The sequence below is a fragment of the Agelaius tricolor genome, unplaced genomic scaffold (assembly GCF_023055355.1).
Source record: "Agelaius tricolor isolate 1412-34295 unplaced genomic scaffold, bAgeTri1.0.p SCAF_7, whole genome shotgun sequence".
In the NCBI taxonomy this organism is placed as follows: Eukaryota; Metazoa; Chordata; class Aves; order Passeriformes; family Icteridae; genus Agelaius; species Agelaius tricolor.
In genome coordinates this window covers 15,012,396-15,032,779 of record NW_027269267.1, presented here as the reverse complement: position 1 = coordinate 15,032,779, position 20,384 = coordinate 15,012,396, and the positions used below count along the sequence as shown (strand labels likewise).

Genomic DNA, 20,384 nt, shown 5'->3' with positions numbered 1-20,384 from the left:
TCTTTCATGCATTCTAGTCTGTATTTCAAATTCTCAGGTAGGTTTGGAGGCTCATCCTGGAAACATTCCTGTACTCTGTGAAAGCACCCCTTCCCTTTAAGTTACAGTGGCACATAAACACTTGCAGAACCACATTTCATCCCAGCAGTCCTTTCCTGTCCTTAGCTCATCTCTATGCACAACAATCTAGAGATGAAGACTATTCAGAATATATCTAAAACTCCTTTTTCTTTTCCCTGAGGCTCAAACACTTATCCAATCAATTCATGTTCTGATTGTAGGATCTTCAAACTGGTAAAATTCACAACCTCTCCTTGACAAAATCAACATTTTAGCTGATTTTAGGTCTGAGCTTGTGATGAACTGCAATTGGGTATAATTTCCCTGAAGCCCTGCAAACCCCTCTAACTTAAGAGTTTTTGATAGTGCTGTTCAAGCTAGTTTTACTTTTTATTATGCAATATGTCTTCTATGGTAATATCTGAATAATCACATATCTACTTCAATAACAGATCAAAGTTGAAGATATTAATTATTAGACATATTGTTAATTAATCTCAAGATAAATGTATTTACCATGTCAGAAAAAGATGCCTATGATATTAAATCACTAATTGAACTTGAATATCTTAATTACTGTATTATTAACAGATTCTATTTTGTATTTATTTGATAAATTATACTTAATCAGTAGTATTGTTTATGAGAGAAATTTTTTTCCTGTCTAAGCTTTTTGCATGAACTTAGATAGTCTTGTATGATGACTGATGTTTAACCTTTTCTAACATTGTTTGATACTTGCCCTGTTGAGGTGCAGCCATGCCCTCCCCCGAGCACTCCTCAGCTGTGACTCCTGACACTGTGACAGCTGAAGTGCTCTGGAACAGCGTGGGGACACCGTGCACTCGCATGGTGACTGCAGGGCACTCTGCTCTGGCCACTGCTTCAGCTGAATACCAGCTCTAAGCAACACCAAGCAGGGGGAGAATGTGTATCAGGATCTGTGCTACCTCCTGAACCATTCTAAAGTGGAAATCTTTAATCCTGAATACCTATGCTTTGAAATGCAACCACTCCGTGTAACACATCACAGTCTACAACAATTTAACTCCATGGGAACAAGGATAAACTTTGCCTCTCTGCCTTGGGCAAAACACCTGCTCAAGTTACCCAAGTCAGAACTGGGGCTGGCAGTTCACTCAGAACTGATGGAACTGTTCATCCATCTTCTGCATTTTAGAAAATTCTTATTTTTGTTTGTTTTCTTGAGACAAACTTTTCCACAGTAAAATATAGACTGTGTATCTTATTTTCATTCATTTTTTAGTTGCACTTCCAATTTCTATGAAAACTTAATAAAATTCAAGTCTGTATTTTTATGGTATGCTAACTGAATGTAGAAGCAAAAATACAATGATGTTACAAAAACCTGGTCACCAACTGGTTTATTTAAACGTGTCCTTTTAGTTTGCTTTATTTCAGTGAGGATATGACACTAGGGAAAAGTACTTGTGTTCACAACTGTTTGAATACAATTCCACTCCATTGCTTCTGAAGACCACCACTGGTTTATAGTCCGTATATTTACATTAAATTCATGTTGGTCTATGGAACAACTTGAGTTTTCAACCAATAAGGTGCAGAATAAACCATATTTGCATAATTTATCAATGATTTGATAAAATTTGTTAGACTGAGAACCACTGCAGAAGAAAATCATTATCAGATCTCAATATGCTGTTACTGTTTGTAAGTCCTTTTAGATGCTGGGGACATCCCAAAGTCATCGATGACAGTGCATAAACTCAAATTCGGTTGCATGCAGGGCTGGATACACTTCCAGTAATTCTTCAGCTTTTACGTCCAAATGAAGTTCTTTCCAACCTTCTCAAAAGGCATCAGTCAACATGGATGGCTTCCATCAGAAAGTGGGGTTGTTAGAATGATGGAAAATCTAAATGTAAGAGGCAGATAAGCCCTGAGCTGAGATGAAAGACAAAGGAATTGAGCAAACAGAACAAGTGAAAGCCAGCATGCACTACTGGCATCAACTCCTGCTCTGTGCCCACAAATGCCAATGCTGAGAGGCTGCCCAGGGCTGTTTTCTCTCACTTGCTGTGGAAGTCAAACACTGTAAATAACAAATGCCTCCTCATTCTCCTCCTTTGCTTAGTATTTTTATCTAATGCCACACAGTATGGAATATCCCTTTGGTTAATTTGGGTCAGCTGTCCCAGTAGTATCCTCTCCCAGGACCTTGCCCTGACAGAGAGAATGTCTCAGGGACAGCGCTGATGCCGTGCACACCCAAGAGTGGCACCAACACCTCCGCAGGCACCGATGCAAAGCCGTGAGGGAAAACGAGCTCCGTGTCAGCCTGACCCAACACAGGCACACGGCCCGAGAATTAGCGCTGACCGCGGCCTGGGAAGGAAACTCGGGGCCCAGGAAGCATCTGCTTAAAAGCCGTGCTCCCAGGCAGCCGCCCAGAACGATTCTGTTGTGCAACCAGGCCTGTGCTAATTTCTGACTGAACGTCAGCGCTTAAAGCGAACGCCGTTACTCTCTCGTTACTGAAGCGCTTCTACAATGAGCTTTCATCTTGCCACCACAAACGACTCTTATTCTTCCGCGCAACCCCCTGACCGCTGCCAGTGAAGCCCCCCCAAAGAACCCACTGGAAGAAGCAGGTGAGGGAAATTCAGCCAGAGGAGGGGGAACCGCCCTCAGCCCCGCGGCGCCCTCCTCAGCCCCGCCCCGCCCCACTGCGCACGCGCCCCGCCCTAACGCCCCGAGCGCTGCCCCGCGCCCCGGCCCGTGACGTCATGCCGCCACCTGCCCTCGCTCTACGCGCCTCCCGGAAGTGTCCTCCCGGACAGCAGAGCCGGTGGGAGAAAGGTTCCGGGCCGGTTGGGTTCCGGGGCTGCCGCGCTGAGGCGCGGCGCGGCCCGCGATGATCCCGGTGCCGGTGGTGGTGACCGTGCTGGGCGGCTGGTGCGCCGTGTACCTGGCGGACACGCTGCTCAAGGTGAGGGCCGAGGGCACAGAGCCGGACGGGGCCGGGAGGAGGCAGCGGCAGCCCCGTTCCCCCCGCGCCGGGCCGCCCGGGGCCCCGCTGCCGAGCCCGGGCTGGCGGAGCGGCCGCGCCCGGGCCGGGCCCCCTGCGCCCCGCGGGCTCTGAGGCGATCCCGGCCCCCGGAGCCCCTCCCGCCCCGCGGGCCGCGCAGCCCCAGCTCCGTTCCTCCGGGGCTGCGTTCCTCCCGGGGCTGCCGCCCGGGAGAGTGCACGGGCTCCGGTCTGTGCTAAAGGACCGGGACCGCGAAAAGTTAGGGAGAACAGCTTTTAATAGACTGCTTAAGCGGCTCCGTGGCAGTTTAACGTGGTGTCTGGAGTTTATTATTAACTAAACCTCACATACAACCTTGTAAGTTTGCGGTGTAGATTATGTGCCTTATAATGATGATTTTCCTAAAAAATGTAAAAAGCAATGCATATTTATTTCTTTTGAATGTCTTTAGTTTTACTGGAGAAATTTGAGGCAGAACTCTATACAAATACTTTTTTAAAGAAATAAAGTTTGCTCCTTGGAGAGTATTAGGAGACTCATCCTTTTCCTTCTGATTTTGAGGGGAAGTTTTAAGAAGAAAATACACCAAGACATCATTTCTTAAATCTGGGATGCATCTGTGCATGGCTCAAGTTTCATTAAGTGGCGTGGCATTGTTTTGGGTTATTTTTTTTGACAGATTCAGATGATTTCTAAGACATGACCGAAATTGCAAAGAATGCATACAAAGTAGGCTGTGTGCTCGTTAAATATGAGGGAAAATGAAATGAGAGGTTTGATCTGTAATTCTTAATTTTACAGTCCAGGAGCTGCATCTGGTTCTGCCAAGGCAGATAAAGCTTAGTGATACAAAAGTACAAAATGTGCATTTTGTCACTGCTGTAAAATATAGGAAGAAATACAAGAAAATTCAGGTGCTTAGAAAACTTGGAGAAGTGTCTCCCCCTGCAGCTAATTGGAGAGCAAATGTAGCTCTGTTAGTGATGAAAGCTGGTAATTGCAAAATATAGTCTGTACATAATGACAATAATAAATGCAGTCATTTACCTGAAGACTTCTCAAATTTTCTTGCAGCAAGTCTATGTTAAGTATTAAAAACAAAACAAAACAAAACAAAAAAAAAAAAAACCAAAAAAAAAAAACCAAAAAAAAAAACCAAAAACCCAGCATTGTTTTGAAACACATGAGGTTAGCCAGGTACAGAAGAACGTGGTCTGACTGAAGGTCAGCCAGGAGGCTGCTGCTTCTCTTTTGGCAGCAGCTTTGTATCTGATGAAGGCTCCTGGGCTGTGAAGCAAGAACTGACCTCAGGTACTAGACCTGGTGTGCCATGGTGTTGAGACCATTTGCATCTGAGATTCTAAAGATCTCTTTCTGCATTAGACCATAAATTCATTTATTAGACCATAAAATCAATAAAATTACTTCTGTAAATAAAGAGAGCCACTGCATTTCTTGCTGCAGTAAGGGAAGGAAAAAAAGAAACTCTGCACTGAAGCATATTGAAGCCTGATTTATGTTGAAAAAGAAGGGGGGGATGCCTAGAATTCTATAGCAAGAACTCCTGAGAATCCAGGAGTTAAATTTTAATTCTGATCTTTTAACTAAAAGTTGACCAAGGTTACTAATCCTCAGGAATTATGTGGGAGCTATTGAGTTTCAGTGAACTTACTGGTAGATTTCCTGTTGTACATCTCTGTTGTAGGTTTCACTGTGAGTACCACAGTTGAAATAGAATTTGGATTAAATAACCAGATTTATATCATTAGGAAGCTCAGGTTGCTTGTTTTTCTGCTTGTACTGTAAATCTCCACCACAGTCACAACCCAAGGCTGCTAGCAATCACAGCAACATTGTACTGTTTAATTAATTGTACTGTTTAAATCTCAAATTGCTTTCAGTGTAATTACACCAAGAAGATGTACAGAGCATGAGTGAAAAACAATGTGGGAGCACTTTTCCATGTGTGATCCTGTTGATATTTTTGGCAAGAGAAGGATGTGTGCTGTAACTTGCAGTTAATGTTTATTCTGTAAACCTGTTCAATGTGCAATATTTTTTGCTCAGTTTGTTCCATTACTGGTTTTGTTCAGATTTTAAATATTTTATTTTGGCTGTTTCACTCCTAGACTACAATATAGAAAGTGTAACTGTGTATAAATGTATTTTTGCACGGCTAAATCCACATTTTATAATATTGCTAGAACTAAAAGGTACATTTGTGTCAGGAAACTTAAAGCTATGCCAAATCAAGCTGGAATTTTGAATGTTAAGTCCCCCTTGTTCCTCCACATTGTACCACTGCCACCAACGTTTTCATTGAAGCCTGGCTTCTGTAAGAGGGAATCACTCAGACCCCTGAATTCCTTCTCCCCAGCATCCTAAGTCATCACATTCCATTTTGCCTGAGGATCAGGAACGAGTGAAGTGCAGGAAGTTGTCCCTCGTTCTGCTGTGGGAAATAAAGGATGCATTAGACACGTTCAGTCGAGGTTGGCTCTCAGCTTTTAAGGTCAGGAAGCTAAAATGATTCAGAGCTCTTGAACAGATTTTGCCAGCAGAGAAGAATGTTAAGGACTGCTGCTTGCTGTGGAGCTCCTGGAGTGTTTAGCAGGTGTCCAGCATTTTAAAGGCTGCATAAATAAATAAGTGCTGCTTTTATAGTAAAACTAATCTAACAAAGATCTCTTAGATCTCAAAGAAGCAGGGCCAAGGCCTGTATGGAAGCAGCTTGAAATGAAGCATGCCAGGGCATGAGGGTGTGTGTTTAATGTGGTGATCCCACTGAGATCAGGACAGAAGGAGCAAAACTTTGCAAAGAGATTTTTAACATATTTTGCAAAAGTTTGCAGCCATTTAGTGATCATGAATAACCTTTACACAACGTATGAGGAAAATACAAAAGGAAAAATTTTTGGTACCTTTCTTTTCCACATTTCACATCTGTATGGTCAGTGATTCCATATTCCTCATGGAAAACTTCATACTTATGTATGTCTTGCTAGGACAGTGGAGCTGTGATGTTGTTGGAATGAATTCTAAGGGATGAATTTGTGGCAATTCTGGGGAAAAAAGTGGAGTTTGCATGAGATAGAAAGAACACATTTTCAAGTGTCAAATCAATGTATCTGATTAACTTTATTAGAAAAATGTATTTGGGTCGTTCTGAGTTTTTTTTGACTGTGTGAATGAATAGGACGTTGTTTTGTATTTCACAAAAGACAGTTTCTCATATCAGGGGTTCTTAATGATGTATGTATTTTTGTTCTTAATTATCTGGTAGATTATGTGAGGAGGTCTTTTGCTTTCTTTCTTTGGCTTATGTATCACTAATTGTGTACAAGTCTAATCATCTTTGTGATCTCTTCTGTTAAAATTAGCAAAAGCTGATATGATTGTGGACACTAAACTTAATGGTGCCATAAGGAGTGAGTGGTGTTGATGGGAGTGCATTACAGTGAAAATTTCTGTTGGTGTCCTCAGCTGACAGAACAAAAAATGTGTCTGAAATCAGTAGGGTGAAGAAGAATGAAATGACTCAGAAATATATAGGCAGAAAGGATAAATGGTGTAATAGGTGATATGTGAACAATGGCTCAAGTAAATGGGTCTCACAGCTGAGGAAATTTGTTATTTGAAATAAACATTTAGTGGTCAAGATTTAATTACTTTGACAAAATGAGAAAAGCTGTTAATACAATTGTGCAGTATGAGATCCTCAACCCCCAGCACCACTGTGGTGCAGGGCAGGAGGAATGCAAGGAATTGACAAGTTCTAAATTTGTTCAAAGGACCATGGACAAGAGCCAGAAACTTGTGGAGTTCCTTGTCAGGGAAGAGAAGGAAGCCTATTGTGAGCTACACACTTGGATGTCTTCAGTAGGTGCTGCTGCTTGTGGGGATCCTTGGGAACAGTGCTCCAGTTCAGACAGCTCCAAAGCCTTGTCTGGGTTGTGTCAGACACTCCTGCCTTGGGAGTTGCCCAATGTCAGAATGCTCAAAGCTCACCTGTGCTTTTCCTGAGCTCTGAGTTCCTCCAAGGAAATCTTTCCTTCATCTGGGTTTCTGACACAAGCTTCCATGAAGCAGGTGACTAAAGCCTATTGAGAATGCAGTCACGATAAAGTAAGGTTAGCAATTGCAAAAACCATGTCTGTTGGTCTATAATTCAAGATAATGCTGCAGATAAGTATTCATAGGTCATATTTATAGGTTACATCTCTCATCAAGAGAAATCTTTGGAACTATTAGAAGTATCTTGAAATGGTGGGAAGTTACCATAGTGAAACTGCTATTGCAATACAGGTTGATAATTTTAAATTCCTTGTGGTTTTTTGTTAGCCTGATCAGATATTCCAGACCCTCTTTAGGCATAGTATTTGACTTTGAAAAACAGACCTTACTTTTATCCTTACTAGCAGGTATCTGCAATACCAAGCCATATCTCATCTGTTTTAGAAAGTTTTTTTCAGCTGGAGACAAAAGAAGCATTTTTCATTATTGTAGTTTCTAAAATGTTTATCGGAATATAATTGGTTGTCGAAAGAATACCATCAACAGTCTCTATCCTTCTAACCAGAAAGTAGAACTACTGAAAGGGATTTAAGACTAGGAAAGGTGATGATGCAAGACCTTGTTTGTCAGATAACTTTGGATACCCAGCCAGCCTCTCTCACAAACCTACAGTTGTTGGAAATAACATCAAAACAGTGACATAACTTTTATGATATTACATGTGACATAACTGTTTCACATTATATGTCACACCTACCTATATGTCAAAATGTAAATAAGATGTAGGACATCTACTTGAAATTGTGTATCTGCTTTTATATAAACAGATCACATTTACTGCTTGGTCACGTTACAAAATCTTCCTAGAATGTTTTGGTCAAACTGGTTTTCTGTTGTTTTGCAGTCCTCCAACTCTCTGAAGGCGTCCTACGAGGACTGGCTGCTGACGTACGGCCTGAGCGTCTCTCCCTTCCACCTGCGCTGGCAAACTGCGCTCTTCAACCGCCAGTTCTACAACTGGGGGAGATGGAAACCCAAATTTCTCTACTTATGGTACCAATTCAGCCTCCTTTTTCTTCTGTCAGAGTCAACAATTGAACCATGTTGGTGCCTTTCAGCATTAGAAGGGCAGTGGGTGGACATGGATATTTTAATAGGCTAATGATTAAACCAATTGGAGTGGTTGCTCTAATTGTACTGTGCCAGTATAAGTATTTATCCTCTGCTAAAATACACATAAATGTAATACAGGTTGCATATTGAGATTCTATAAAACTAGAAATCCTTAAATGGAGCGGTGGCCAGTGGAAAGTGAAACGCCCAGGCTAGATAAGTGTCCAGCCAACCTCCAGCCAGTCAGGCACTTCCCCGACCCGAAGTCAGGGCCTTGTGCCCAAGGCGATGTCAGGCCTTGCGGACGTGTGGCCGCAGTAGAGAGCTCCGAAGTCGCAGGATTAAATGAAGAGGCGACCCTCAGTTTCTTCAGGGAGGGCGGTTTTATTGGTAGGGAAACGTGCAGGTTCAGGTAGAAGGAGCTGAGGGCCCCGAGGCAGGGAAAGCCTCGGTTTTACAGAGGGTGGGAGGGGTGAAAGATAGCAAATCAGAGAGGGATACATTAAGGATTGGCATGATCGGAGAACCCATCAAACACAGTTGCGGGAGGGACCCTGGCCCCTAACCCAATCACTCGACACCCTGGCCCGAACTCTCTAGAAAAAGAGGCAGGGGTGTCGAGTGACAGGCAGGCCGCCAGGGGTGGGGAACAAGAAAGATAACCAAGACAACTGGGGAGGGGTTTGGGGATTGACACAAACTGGTAACAAGGCAGGACCTTCTGAGAGAACAATGGGGGGAAAACTGATCAAGCATAAAACACACCACAACACTTAAACTATTTTTATGTGTGGTTTGAAGTATGCATAGTTCTGAAGAGTACAGCTATTACATGCAATACTGCACTACAGAAGTAGGTCTGAAAGCAGTTGCTCAGATCCTAGATCATTCCCAATGCTGTAGACTTAGCTCTCCCAATCACTACAGTTTACAAAGTATTCAGAGCCAGCTCTGTACCTGTAGTTAATCATTGCTCAGACATTCTGCAATGATACCTGCTCAGGAGCACCTTACTTACGTTCTGTCTTTTAGCTGCCTACACCTTTCCATGCAAAGGTTGCAGAGTGCTGGAAATGGGTAGATAAGTAGGGTGGTCTAATATGGGTGCTCTTGGATTGGTTCAGAAAACTATTTTCAGTTGCAGTTCCTAGCATTACTTTGTATCTGCTCTGAAAATATAAAATAAGTAAGGTTTGAATTTCTTTTCATTTCCTGTATTGCTACCCTCAGTGAGATAGTAATAGAAGAGAGGTCTGCTTCAGATTGGTTTCTCTAGTATGTAATGATTTTGTAATAATCAGTCTGAAATAGCTCTATATCAATTACAATTTTTAATGTGTATAATTTATTACAGTATAATGTTTCCACTAGTCTCTTTAATTAACATTACAAGTACATGTTGCTTAAAATAAGTCTACTAATTCCCAGTGAGCTTCATTAAGGCTGATAAGAGAACAGTTGAGCTGTTATGAGAGGAGGAAGGATTGGTAGTGAGGTGTATGTGCTGGATTTGCATCATGGAAGTGGTTTTTTGTTAGAAAAAAGAGTTATCACATCCTTCAGCTATAGGACAGTGTAAAATAAGAATAATAATGCTGAATAAAAATTTGTCACTAGGTGGAGTGACATGAATTGAAATTATTTTCAACATTGATTTTAATGAAAAATTGGTGAGAAGAACAATGTAGCTTAAGAAACTGATGTTAATGTGGTCTTGCGGTTGTACTTTTTAGTTGCTCTTTAATAAAGGTCCAGTCTCATTTATTGTTCTTTAAAAAAGGTTCAGTCTCATTTATTGTTCTTTAGCCTGTTTTATTGTTTGTTAGAATGATGCAAAATATACTGCAGAAGCTTATATATATATAAGTACATAAGCTGCCCCATAATTTGATCCAGGTCTCTAAATATGTGATGCTGTTGTGCAACATGGCCAATTATGCATTGTTAGTTAAGTTTCTATATTCTTACAAACTTATATATTCATAGCTGCAGGCAAGTTGCCTGTATTGGGTAACTGAATAAAAGTATTTGAAAATTGATCAGGATATAGTTTGGATGTAAAACATTTATTAAACAAGGAGAATATAAGTTATAAGTGTTATTAGTGTATATTATCGTTGTTAGTTTCCTTTAGCATTTTCGTACTGGATTGTTGATGAATTGTGGTAGCATCAGGTAAGTTTTGCCCTGTGTTTTGTGCAGTAACTTGTGCTGTAAAGCAGAGATTTACACAGCCAGAGATGACACCCTTTTTCTCTTGGCTGTGCACTGCTGAACTCTTTGCTTCTCTGTGTAGGTTCAGTGTAGGAATGGTGTTTGGAATAGTTGCCATGTTTGGCTCTGTTATTCTGCTTGGAAAGACCCTGCTGCAAACACTGACCCAGATGCTCACCGAGGCTCCAAAAGCCCAGAATGATCGAATGCTGCAAGTTGTGGTGAGTGTTCCCTCCTCAGGTCTTTGTTTGAGAACTGTGTACAGATCTAAAGCAGCTTCTTAATGGGGTATGGGATGCTAAAATATTCCTATGCAAGAATAACCCAACTCCTGATGTTCATCTGCATGAAAATGTGCTGGTTTTTTACCAGCCTTAAAAATGGGAGAGTGGGTATAGAAAAAGGGAAAATGAAGGCCAACATGTGGAAGAGTTTATGTTAAAAAACCTTAGGAGTGGGAATTGGATAATCATTTTGAAAAGCCCTAAATTATAGTACTAAGAATAAAATTATAGTACTAAGCATATAAAACTGAGTTAAGAACTCGTTTCCTGTAAGCTGTGCAGTAGGCTCTGGTGGCCTTACAGTTTGCAGAGCTCATACATAATTGACAAGAGGAGACAAGTTCTGTTTCTTTTAATACAATAGAAAACAGCAGTGGAAAAGGAAAGAAGGGCAAAAAACTTGGTGTGATAGTAGAAGCAAAAAATTGTTAGCAAGGAGGTATTTTTTGATTCTTCAAGGACTTATGACTTAATTTACTATGTGACATTTCAAGGGCTGTTTCTGGCAGTATCAAAGTCCAATGATATATTTAATTGTTCTATGCATTTGTGGTGCTGGACAATATATTGTATGGTTTTAGAATGGAATGTATTTCACAGGCTAGGGGAGATTGCAAATACTGTCTTTTTAATCTCTTCACAAGGTAGTAATGGAAGAACTGACATTGCCTTGCAACAGCTTTAACCTGGAAGGATTCCTAGTCACCTTTTTTATACCAGGAGTGCAATGTGGCCAAAATGTATGGTCATTTTCTAGAAATTCAGAAAGTGTTATGGGGTTGCTCTGCCTTCTGCTACATGGCTTAGAGCAGAGGTGCCCAGCCATGTTACTCTATTGAAGTACTCAGCTCTTCAAGTGACACATGTTGAGAATTGTGTGCAGACACAACAGACCTTCCTGTAAGCACTAAACTGACTGCATGCAGCTAGGCTGGCATGAGTGCAGGAAGCCTGATTTAGCATGTGCCATAAACACAGTGCCTTTGGATGCTGGGTCTGTTTCCCACAGGCAGAGTGAATATACAGAGTTCAGTGTGCTGGAAAAAGCAGGCAGTGAGACCTGAGGGGGAACCACTGTCACTGCCACTGCTGTCCCCTGTCCAGAGCCTGCTCCTGAATTACCTTCAGGGGCAGACAGGAGTGGGCAGTCTGTGCATCTGGGAGGGCATGAGCTGAACATGAGACAGAAAATTTTGTAATTTACATTCCAACAGGATCTGTCCTAACATTTCTGGAGTTCCTTTACATCTTCATTTTCTGAGGTCATTGTATGGATCTGTCCACCTTTGTGACACCAGAGTAAAGTGATCATTAACAATATATTGCTCTTTGGAGAAAATAACACAGACACAACCAAAGTAAAGATGAGCCTTTGGAATTGATCTGGTGTGAACTGGAACAGTGAAAGTAGAAATGTAGGATAATGTTCACAATTTCAATGTGGACTTGTTTCCTCAGTGACTGCATCCTGGCAATATCATTGCATTCATACCAAGGATTGACTGGCTCTGAAAACAGTTTAATAGATAGGGATAAAGTAATGTCATATGTGGGGATAAGGTTACTTCTCCTAAGTTGAGTTCTTCTCTTCCTTTTGTACCTCATTCTTTCATTTTTGGATGGTCATGGTTGTATAATTCTGCCTTTAGCAAGTTTCAGTATTCTTTTTAAGGAGAATGTGCTAGTGTAAATTGACACCAAAATGAGCTTTATGTGGTTGCAAAGAGGTGAAGAATGACTTAGGAGGACCTTCCCATTAAAATCGTTTACTTGGATTTTGCTGCCTGGAAGAGAGCAAATTAGTTTTAAAAAACCCAACAAAATCCCACTTTTTCTTTGTAAACTTAATTTTACCCTGTGGCTTAAAGCTGTTTAGCCTTTACCCTCTGGGTGTGGAGAGAGGGAGAAACAGTTCTACTTATATTTTATTAAGATTTTTTTACATTTCCTGTTTTGTTCAGTCTTGTACTTGATTTAAAATACCTGTCTATAGATAACTGGGCTGTTTCTCTTCAGCTGCCCCCTCCTGTGTTGGTTACCTACTGACAAAAGTAGGAAAGAGGCAGATTAGTTACTAGCAAAAGATCTTCTTATACTAAAAGCATTTCAAGAAGGTCATAAAATACAAGACAGCATGCTTTTTAACAAAATACTGCTATTGATTGCAGAGCCCTTCATGAGAGGTAACTTCTGTTTTAGGTGAATCTTAAAATAGCTCCTTTGACGTAAAGTCTGAAAGCATCTGGTGCTGTGTTCTAGCAGGCTGTAGTCATGGTGGAATTGAGATGGCAGCTCTTGCTGCTGCCATCTGTCCTCCCACTGCAAAGGCAACACCACTGAAGTGATGCATTAGTGCCACCAGCTGATGCTGTAATGCAAGCAATGATGTTTCAGAAATGAAGTGTGGCTATCTTTCATACTGTGAGTACCACAGCTGAGCCAGTTAAGGTAAATTCCTTGGTCACCATCACACTGAACAGAATTTGTGAGGTGATTAACATTAATGAATCCTTTTGAAGGATTTAATTCAGCTAGATTGTCTCAACCAACTCTTGTAGAATTCTGCTACACGAGTAGGTAAATGCATATAAGTGAAGCAAGTGCAGGACTGAACAAAGGTAGAATCCAACCTACCTAGTTGGATGTGCAGCATTTTGTTTTCCGTGATGCTGGGTTTTACAGAGTTCTGTAGACAGGCCAGAAGTTTTTGCCCACAGCATCTCTTTTGTGAGGCTGGATTGCAATTCATGTTGTGTTCACATCAGTTGTTAGTGAGCATACTGGAGTGCAGCCTGTCTTAAGTAGAAAAAGCTGTAGATCTGACAGGAGAAATGTCCCAGAGCAATCCCACTGCAGCCCAGCAGCTGAGGGTGATGGAACTGAGCAGGATGAAGATCCATCAGGAGGAAGGAGGGGATGGTTCCTCATGCTTTGACTAGTGACCACTTTGAAGCTTGTCTGGAAACAACTGGTATATCATGGCAAGCACAGTGAAGGACCTGGGAGTGATGGGAATCCACAGCAATGGGAAGAATATGAGGGGCCTGCATATTATGTCTTAGGTAAATTAAAATAGTATACTCATTTCAAGGTGGGGTTTTTTTAAGGTTAAATTGCCATGTAGACTACCAAAACCTGAAGAATAGATGAAAATTACTTTTTTTTTTTTTTTTGATGCTGTAAACTGAAATAATTTTGTGATTTTTGTAGGAAGAGAAAAGGAAGAGACTGACTGTTCAGTTGTCAACTCATTTTTGGATTTTTCATGTTCATACTTTTTGGAGTGCCTTACAATTTTTATTATTTCCTTTTGAAAGGTGGATCTTTTCTATAGCTATGTGAGTGGTGGCAGTAAATTGTAAACTAATGCACACAGTGCCAAGCCTGTTTCATTTGAATGGAAGTCTCTGTACATTTTTATAAACTTCTCGAGCTTAATATAGAGTAGGATTTGTTTGGTCAGAGCTGTGGGGAATATATAGGGCAGGGAGAGGGCTTTTGTGCCTGGAGAGCTTTTTAATGTTCTACAAAATAATATATATTTAATATACTTTAAAATACACTGAATAAGCTGGTAAAAGAGGTGCAAACTGATCATTCTGTATTGAGGACAGCCCCTGGTCTGCCATGGATGTGAAGAAGTGAGTGAGAGCAGCAAATTTAGGAGCAGAATGAATTTGGTTTTGTACCTCTTGTTTTCCTCCTGTGTTTTGTTTTGTTGTCATGCCCACATCAACAGGTGCCTGGTGTCAATTTGCCCATCAGCCAGCTGACCTATTTCTTCTCTGCAATCCTCATCAGCGGTGTGATACATGAAGTCGGCCATGGGGTGGCAGCTATTCGGTAATTTCTGTTTTGCTTTTCTGCTACTCTGACAACAAAGCCAAATATTGCAGAGCAGTTACCTAGCTGTGAATGTTGTTAGCTCTGCTTTGTTTTATCTAGAGAGTCTGTTTAGTCTGTAATTCAGAGCTTCCTTAGATTTGAAGTTCGGGTGTACAAATTAGGGATAGAGTTTTAATACAGTGTCTATTATACAGATCATGAGAAGGGACTTCTGCTGTGCAAATATAGCATCAGGTTTAAAACAGTTTTTTTTTTTAAGTGGCCCTGTTTTTTACACAGCAATTTAATTTCTGTGCTTGTGGCACTTGAACTCATGCTATTGCACAGTGATACTTCAAAATAGATTTTTAATTGATTTGTTTAAACATAACTCATGAAATATGATATGAACAGGTTGAAGCAATAACTTGATCAAATGTGATTTGTCCCTGTTAACCTCAATGATTCATTAGCTTTGATCAAAAATTATATTTTTAATGTCCTTAACTATGATGATTACTTCACAAAAATTATTTGACTGGTTAGTTATTACTGTTAAATGCCACTTTAGCATAAGAAGGTTAAGCAGTGATTACTGGGCTGATGATCAGGTGTCCTCCACATTTCTCCTGGGCAGCAGCATTATCTCTTCTTTGAGCATAAAGCCCTATGTTGTTTCTCTGATTTTCCTGAGTGTAGGGAGTCATGACTGCATTTTAATCCATATATTACCTTTTTTATAACCCTAAAGGTTCTCACTGAAAGGGGTGGTTTGAGAACCTCTGTTTCATACGCTCTGCTTGTCTTTCAGCTTTCTTCCCTCAAATATTCAAAGGGAATTTTCTGTGGAGGTTGAACCTTTTGCTTATCCCATCACAGCAAGAAGCAACAAAATTTTCTTTCTAGTGCATGTTGCTGGCAGACTGCAGAGAAGCTAGGAGTTACCACAGAATCTTTTCAAGCAGAAAGGAAGAATAATTCTTGTATCTTAATGGTGTGATATCTTTATTCAAGATCTAGAGCAAAGGCTTTGAATATTCAATTTTGTGTTATATTTTCATCAAAAAATTTTTTTCCAGCTATCTCCAGAGGAGAAATTAGTTGGTCCAATGTACATTGGCAATCAATGTTGCTACTGCTGTTTTCTGCTTGACTTTTTCATTTTCCTTCTGGCACAGGTTGGGTCTATAGTGCTGTTATTGTAAATTCTCAGGGTTTCAACTTCACTAAAAAGCTGCGCTGTGGGCAAATTTTACTATTCTGGCAAGTCACTTAGCCTTCCTGAAATCTAATACACTTTTGCCAGTGTAGCACCTTTTAGTTCATGTAATGCTTTCTAGAACTTTTTTCAGTTCTAGAAGACATTAGCTGTGAACTATAAGAGCTTAAATATTTGAGCCTTAGCTTAGTCAAGGCTCGTACCAGACAAGTCTTTTTCTTCCTTCCTGTGTGTCTTCTACCCAAGTCATGAAATTCTGAACAAGCATTAAACTGCCTATTATTAATTGGTAGCATGGCATGAGTTAACTCCACAGTATTAGTCTGAGACTTAATTCTGAATAGTTTTGTATAATTGTCTTCTTTTTGTGTATATAGACATTAGATAGATAAATGAAAATAAGGAAAAGATTAGACCCGGTATATTGTCTAAGTAAAGATATGGGATTAGCTGATCTGTGCCTGGTTTGTCTTGGAACATGATTTTGCCATGCCTCTCTTAAGTGTCTTGTACAATTTCTAACTTCAAAAAACCTTAATGTGTTTGTTCCAAAAATTCCATTTAAAAGTAATTGCAAAACCCTTGGGAAAAAATATTATCTGTATAATAGTGTCATCTACTAATATATTTAAATGGAATCATGGAGTGTTAAGGTTTGGAAGGGCATTAGCATTTGTCCTTTTAACCTCTTGTCTTGTTTTCATTTTTTCAGATGACATTTCACTCATTTTGTTGGTTTACAATGTACTCTAAGGTCCGTTTAGGAGAAACAAAATTAAAAATTCCAGAACTGTGGAAGTATGTCTTTAAAAGTAAAGCAATTGATTCTTGCAAATATTTTTCTGTAGATAGGTTTGAAACTGCTTCCTATGGGCTGCCATTTTTTACTTAACAGAACAATTAACCCAAATGTTGAAATATATGTTAACATGGAAGTTAGGCAGGTTTTTAGAAAGTATTTTATGTGTTACTGTTAACAGGAGACAGAAAAGAAGTTGAATTTGCCCTTTATGTTTTTACCAAACTTAAAAATGTATACTGCTTAGAAATGGCAACTACTGCAGAAAAGACCCTTTAGTTTAATTATCTTTGAATTACTGATAGTATAAAAAATACATTAGTTTTATAATTAAAATTTTGTCATTCTTGATGTCAAAAACTGTGTGCTTTGTAGAATCTCCGTTTTTCATTTGTTTGTTTGCAGTTACACCACTTCACTTTTCTTTTCTTCTTTTTAAGAGAACAAGTACGATTTAATGGATTTGGAATTTTTATCTTCATTGTCTATCCTGGAGCATTTGTTGACCTCTTCACAACTCACTTGCAGTTGATATCTCCTGTTCAGCAGTTAAGGATATTTTGTGCAGGTAATAGTTTGTGGTTTTTTATTAAATCTTTGCTTAGCACCATTCCAAGGCCTCATTGTGAATCTTTGATTGAGTATTTGAGGTCTAGAATGAATAAGTACCAAAGCTTCTCTCTACCTAACAGTGATCCTTCTGTTCTGGACCTGTGTTGGCATCTCAGAGAATCATTTGATCATTGTCCTTATTGAGCTACTTTCTGGGCTAGAGATGTCAGTTTCTAGGATCTTAAATGAGTGCAAAATTCCCATCTTGAAGAACTTAATTATATTCTAGATGCAATTCAGAATAGTTGTGCATAAGAAATTCCAGTTGTGTGGTTAGGGGAAAACTGTGGTTTCTGATGTTCCTCTCATTAGAAAGAGCTCTTGCACTAGGTGCAGAATTTCCTCTGTCTTTTTTGTTTGTTTCTTGTTTGGGATGTTTCTGCACATTGTATGGCCTAAGTAGCAAAACTTTGGAGCACACAAGCTGGGAAATACTGAGCCAGAATGGTGCTATGAGAAAAATGACTTCCTGTCAACACAGGTCAACATCCTTGAACAATTCACTACAGTTTTCTGCAGTAGGAACAATCCATTTTTCAAAGGTATTGTAATTTTCACTGACCTGTGAGTTGTGTACAGGTCACTGTGTTTTGATGTTGTAATCAGGAGGAAATAAAGGTTAAAACGCAAACATCCAAAGAGGGTCGTAGCTTATGGCTCCAGATAACCTCCAGATGTTTTTGAATTGATGTTTTCTGAAGTCTTTGGCTACTGGGAAGTAGAGCCTCATTGCTGTGAAAAGTCAAACTGAGACTGTGTCATTCTGCCTGAACCACTTGTGTGATTATTTCTAGAGACAAGGTGGCTCCCAAAGAACTGAAATAGAGATAGAAAAGTTATCATCTCAGTTCAGTTCTTGATACTGCTGTCTTTTCTGTTGCAGGCTAGCAGCCAGCCTGTTGTAATGTTTAGTTATTAACGTTGTTTCTTGATATTGTATCTAAAACATCATATAGAGGGCGGACATACAGAAGCCTTTAGCATGCATGTTTTCAGGCTTTCATGAATCAAGGAAATAAATACAAATATTGGGTTAGTAAATATATCTGTATTCCAAATACCTGAATGAACAAAAATCATTCATGTACAATAGGCTAACTTTTAGGAAGCCCTGTTTCTCAAATTAATCTGTTTCCATTTCCATCTGCTGGGAACAGAACTGAAAAAAAAGGCATACTGAATTTCAAAATGGTTTGCCTACATGGATTCCTGAAACATTAGCTAGAAAAATAGAATTCTAAGCTGTAATAGAAAATAATTGTTTGCATGTTTTGATGACAAGTAAACACCTGTAATAATTTCTCATGTTTCTCAGGAAACTTGAAATAGGGGAATACAAGGCAGGAGCAAATATGTTGCAAGACTGGTCAGCATGAATGGCTTGCTTTCAGTTAGGTATAAGAAAAAAATGCATTTTTTCACAGTCCATGGTAGATATGCTTCAGAACTAGGATGTTTGATAATGATAAAACACAATATTCAGTAAACAACCAATTTCTTTTATTTGTCAGAACAGTTGAATGAACCTATTCCTGGTGTTCAGAAATTTGAATTTAGGGAGATATGCTGATATTTTTGTATAGCAGCTAAGTAACAGAGCTAGACTAGAGGCCAATACCAAATATTCTTTTTGTAGTCCAGCTATAGTCTGGAGATTAAAGATATATTTTTTGTACAGCAGATGGCATCATATGTTCAAGAATAGGAAATGAGTGTTCTTGTAAGACTTGTGATATTTATAGCATAATTCCATGCCTACTAGATAGATGAAAAGGGATTCTGCGCAGCACCTTCTTGTAATTAGTTCAAATATTTGTATTACTTTCTGAGATAATTTTTAATAAATTTCATCTTGTCTTTAACAGGACTTAAATGTTTTTGGTTTTCTTTTTTTAATTAAATAATAGTTAATAAATTATTTTAAGGTGTTTTAGGGTTGTGTAAAGTGTCTCCTCTCAGATTTAAGGAATTAGGTGTCCAAGGATGAGGCTGTTTTAGCAAGATGAAGTTGAAGGTAGACTGAGCAGTGTGCCTCTTCAGGTATTCTGATTTAGAGCATGTTTATTTTTCTGTGGATCATCTGGGATGAGTTTATAAACCTTTCTGTATTGCACACAGCAAATGGTGTCAATTTTGGTAGCAAGGCCCTTTTTTCCTAACTGTTTGAAAATATTCCTTGTCACTCTCTAGCAGTTCCATCAGCTCTTATTATTATTTTAAGGGTTGGGATATTTTCAGTTTACTCTTTGTAGGTACCACACTGTTGAAAAGAATTTTGTTTCCATTTTACATTTTTTGTCTTTTGTCAAGCTGTTAAGCTGAAAAAATATTTTTAAGATAAAAAGGTTAAAACAATAAAGTTAAAATATTTGCTCACTACTTCTGGATTTGTTGCAAATAAATGTGTGTATGTGAGATAAGGAGAATGGATTACAAAAATATTTCCTCTATCTGAGTGCCTTTCCATGAGATACAATTAAAATGATAGAAAAAATTAAGAAGCATGTACCAGTGGAAATGGCACCTTAGTTCAAGGACTCCAAAAATGTTTCTCATTTCTGCTGCAATGTAAGTGTGAAAGAAGGTGAGGTGAGATGTGGAGATAGACAGGGAACATAAGTCTGCCATATGCTATGATTTCTGTGTAATATACACTGCAGGAAAGATAGGTTTAATACATTTGTGAATATATTGAATGGAATTTCTGTGCTGTAACTGCACTGTGAGTACAGAATTGAATCAAACTCCTCACAAGAGGATGAGGGAAGAAGGAAATAAAGACTCTTCAACACTGAAAAGCTTTCCTGCATTGTTCATACAAAACTGTTTGTCTGAGAACACAAACTAATGAGAAAATTTGTGTAGCACTGAATGTGGAAAGCCACAAAGCTTTGATGATGAACACCAGCTGTGTCTTATAATAGTGGCTTATTGCTTCTTATGGAGAACCACATACTATAAAGATGGCAATTGCAAATATGTTCCCCAAAACAACGTGTCAGGAAGTGCTGCTATTTGGTTTCTTGATGGGATTTTAGGTCCATATTTTCTTGTAGAAGAAGCTATTTTTTTCAAATAATTTCCTAAATTCATTTGGCACATATACATGTAATAATTTTAATTGAAATAATGTAGGTTACCATCATAAATACTGAATTGCAAGTAAATTTCAGACATCTTGCTCTCTAGGACAAACAGTATTTATTCAAAAATAAGCCTATTTATTGAAATCCTTAA

General features: G+C 39.3%; 1 protein-coding gene and 1 long non-coding RNA gene across 4 annotated transcripts in view; one reads left to right on the top strand and one right to left on the bottom strand.

The window, feature by feature from the left end:
- Positions 1-1,428: 1,428 nt before the first annotated feature.
- On the bottom strand, positions 1,429-2,972 carry LOC139591622 (uncharacterized). The gene is made up of 2 exons (XR_011679704.1): positions 2,836-2,972; positions 1,429-1,954 (listed from the first exon to the last, which is right to left on the bottom strand). It is a non-coding gene; the product is annotated as an uncharacterized lncRNA (long non-coding RNA).
- Positions 2,250-20,384, top strand: part of MBTPS2 (membrane bound transcription factor peptidase, site 2) — a 42,530-nt gene continuing 24,395 nt past the window's right edge. For 2 of the 3 annotated variants that reach the window (XM_071430399.1, XM_071430401.1), the window contains exons 1-5: positions 2,836-3,028; positions 7,986-8,134; positions 10,491-10,629; positions 14,432-14,535; positions 16,976-17,103. In XM_071430399.1, coding sequence (XP_071286500.1) covers positions 2,954-3,028; positions 7,986-8,134; positions 10,491-10,629; positions 14,432-14,535; positions 16,976-17,103 — 595 coding nt within the window. In that variant the 5' untranslated portion in view covers positions 2,836-2,953. Of the gene's footprint in view, positions 2,691-2,835; positions 3,029-7,985; positions 8,135-10,490; positions 10,630-14,431; positions 14,536-16,975; positions 17,104-20,384 lie in introns of those variants that run through there. The other variant, XM_071430400.1, reaches the window with a different exon arrangement.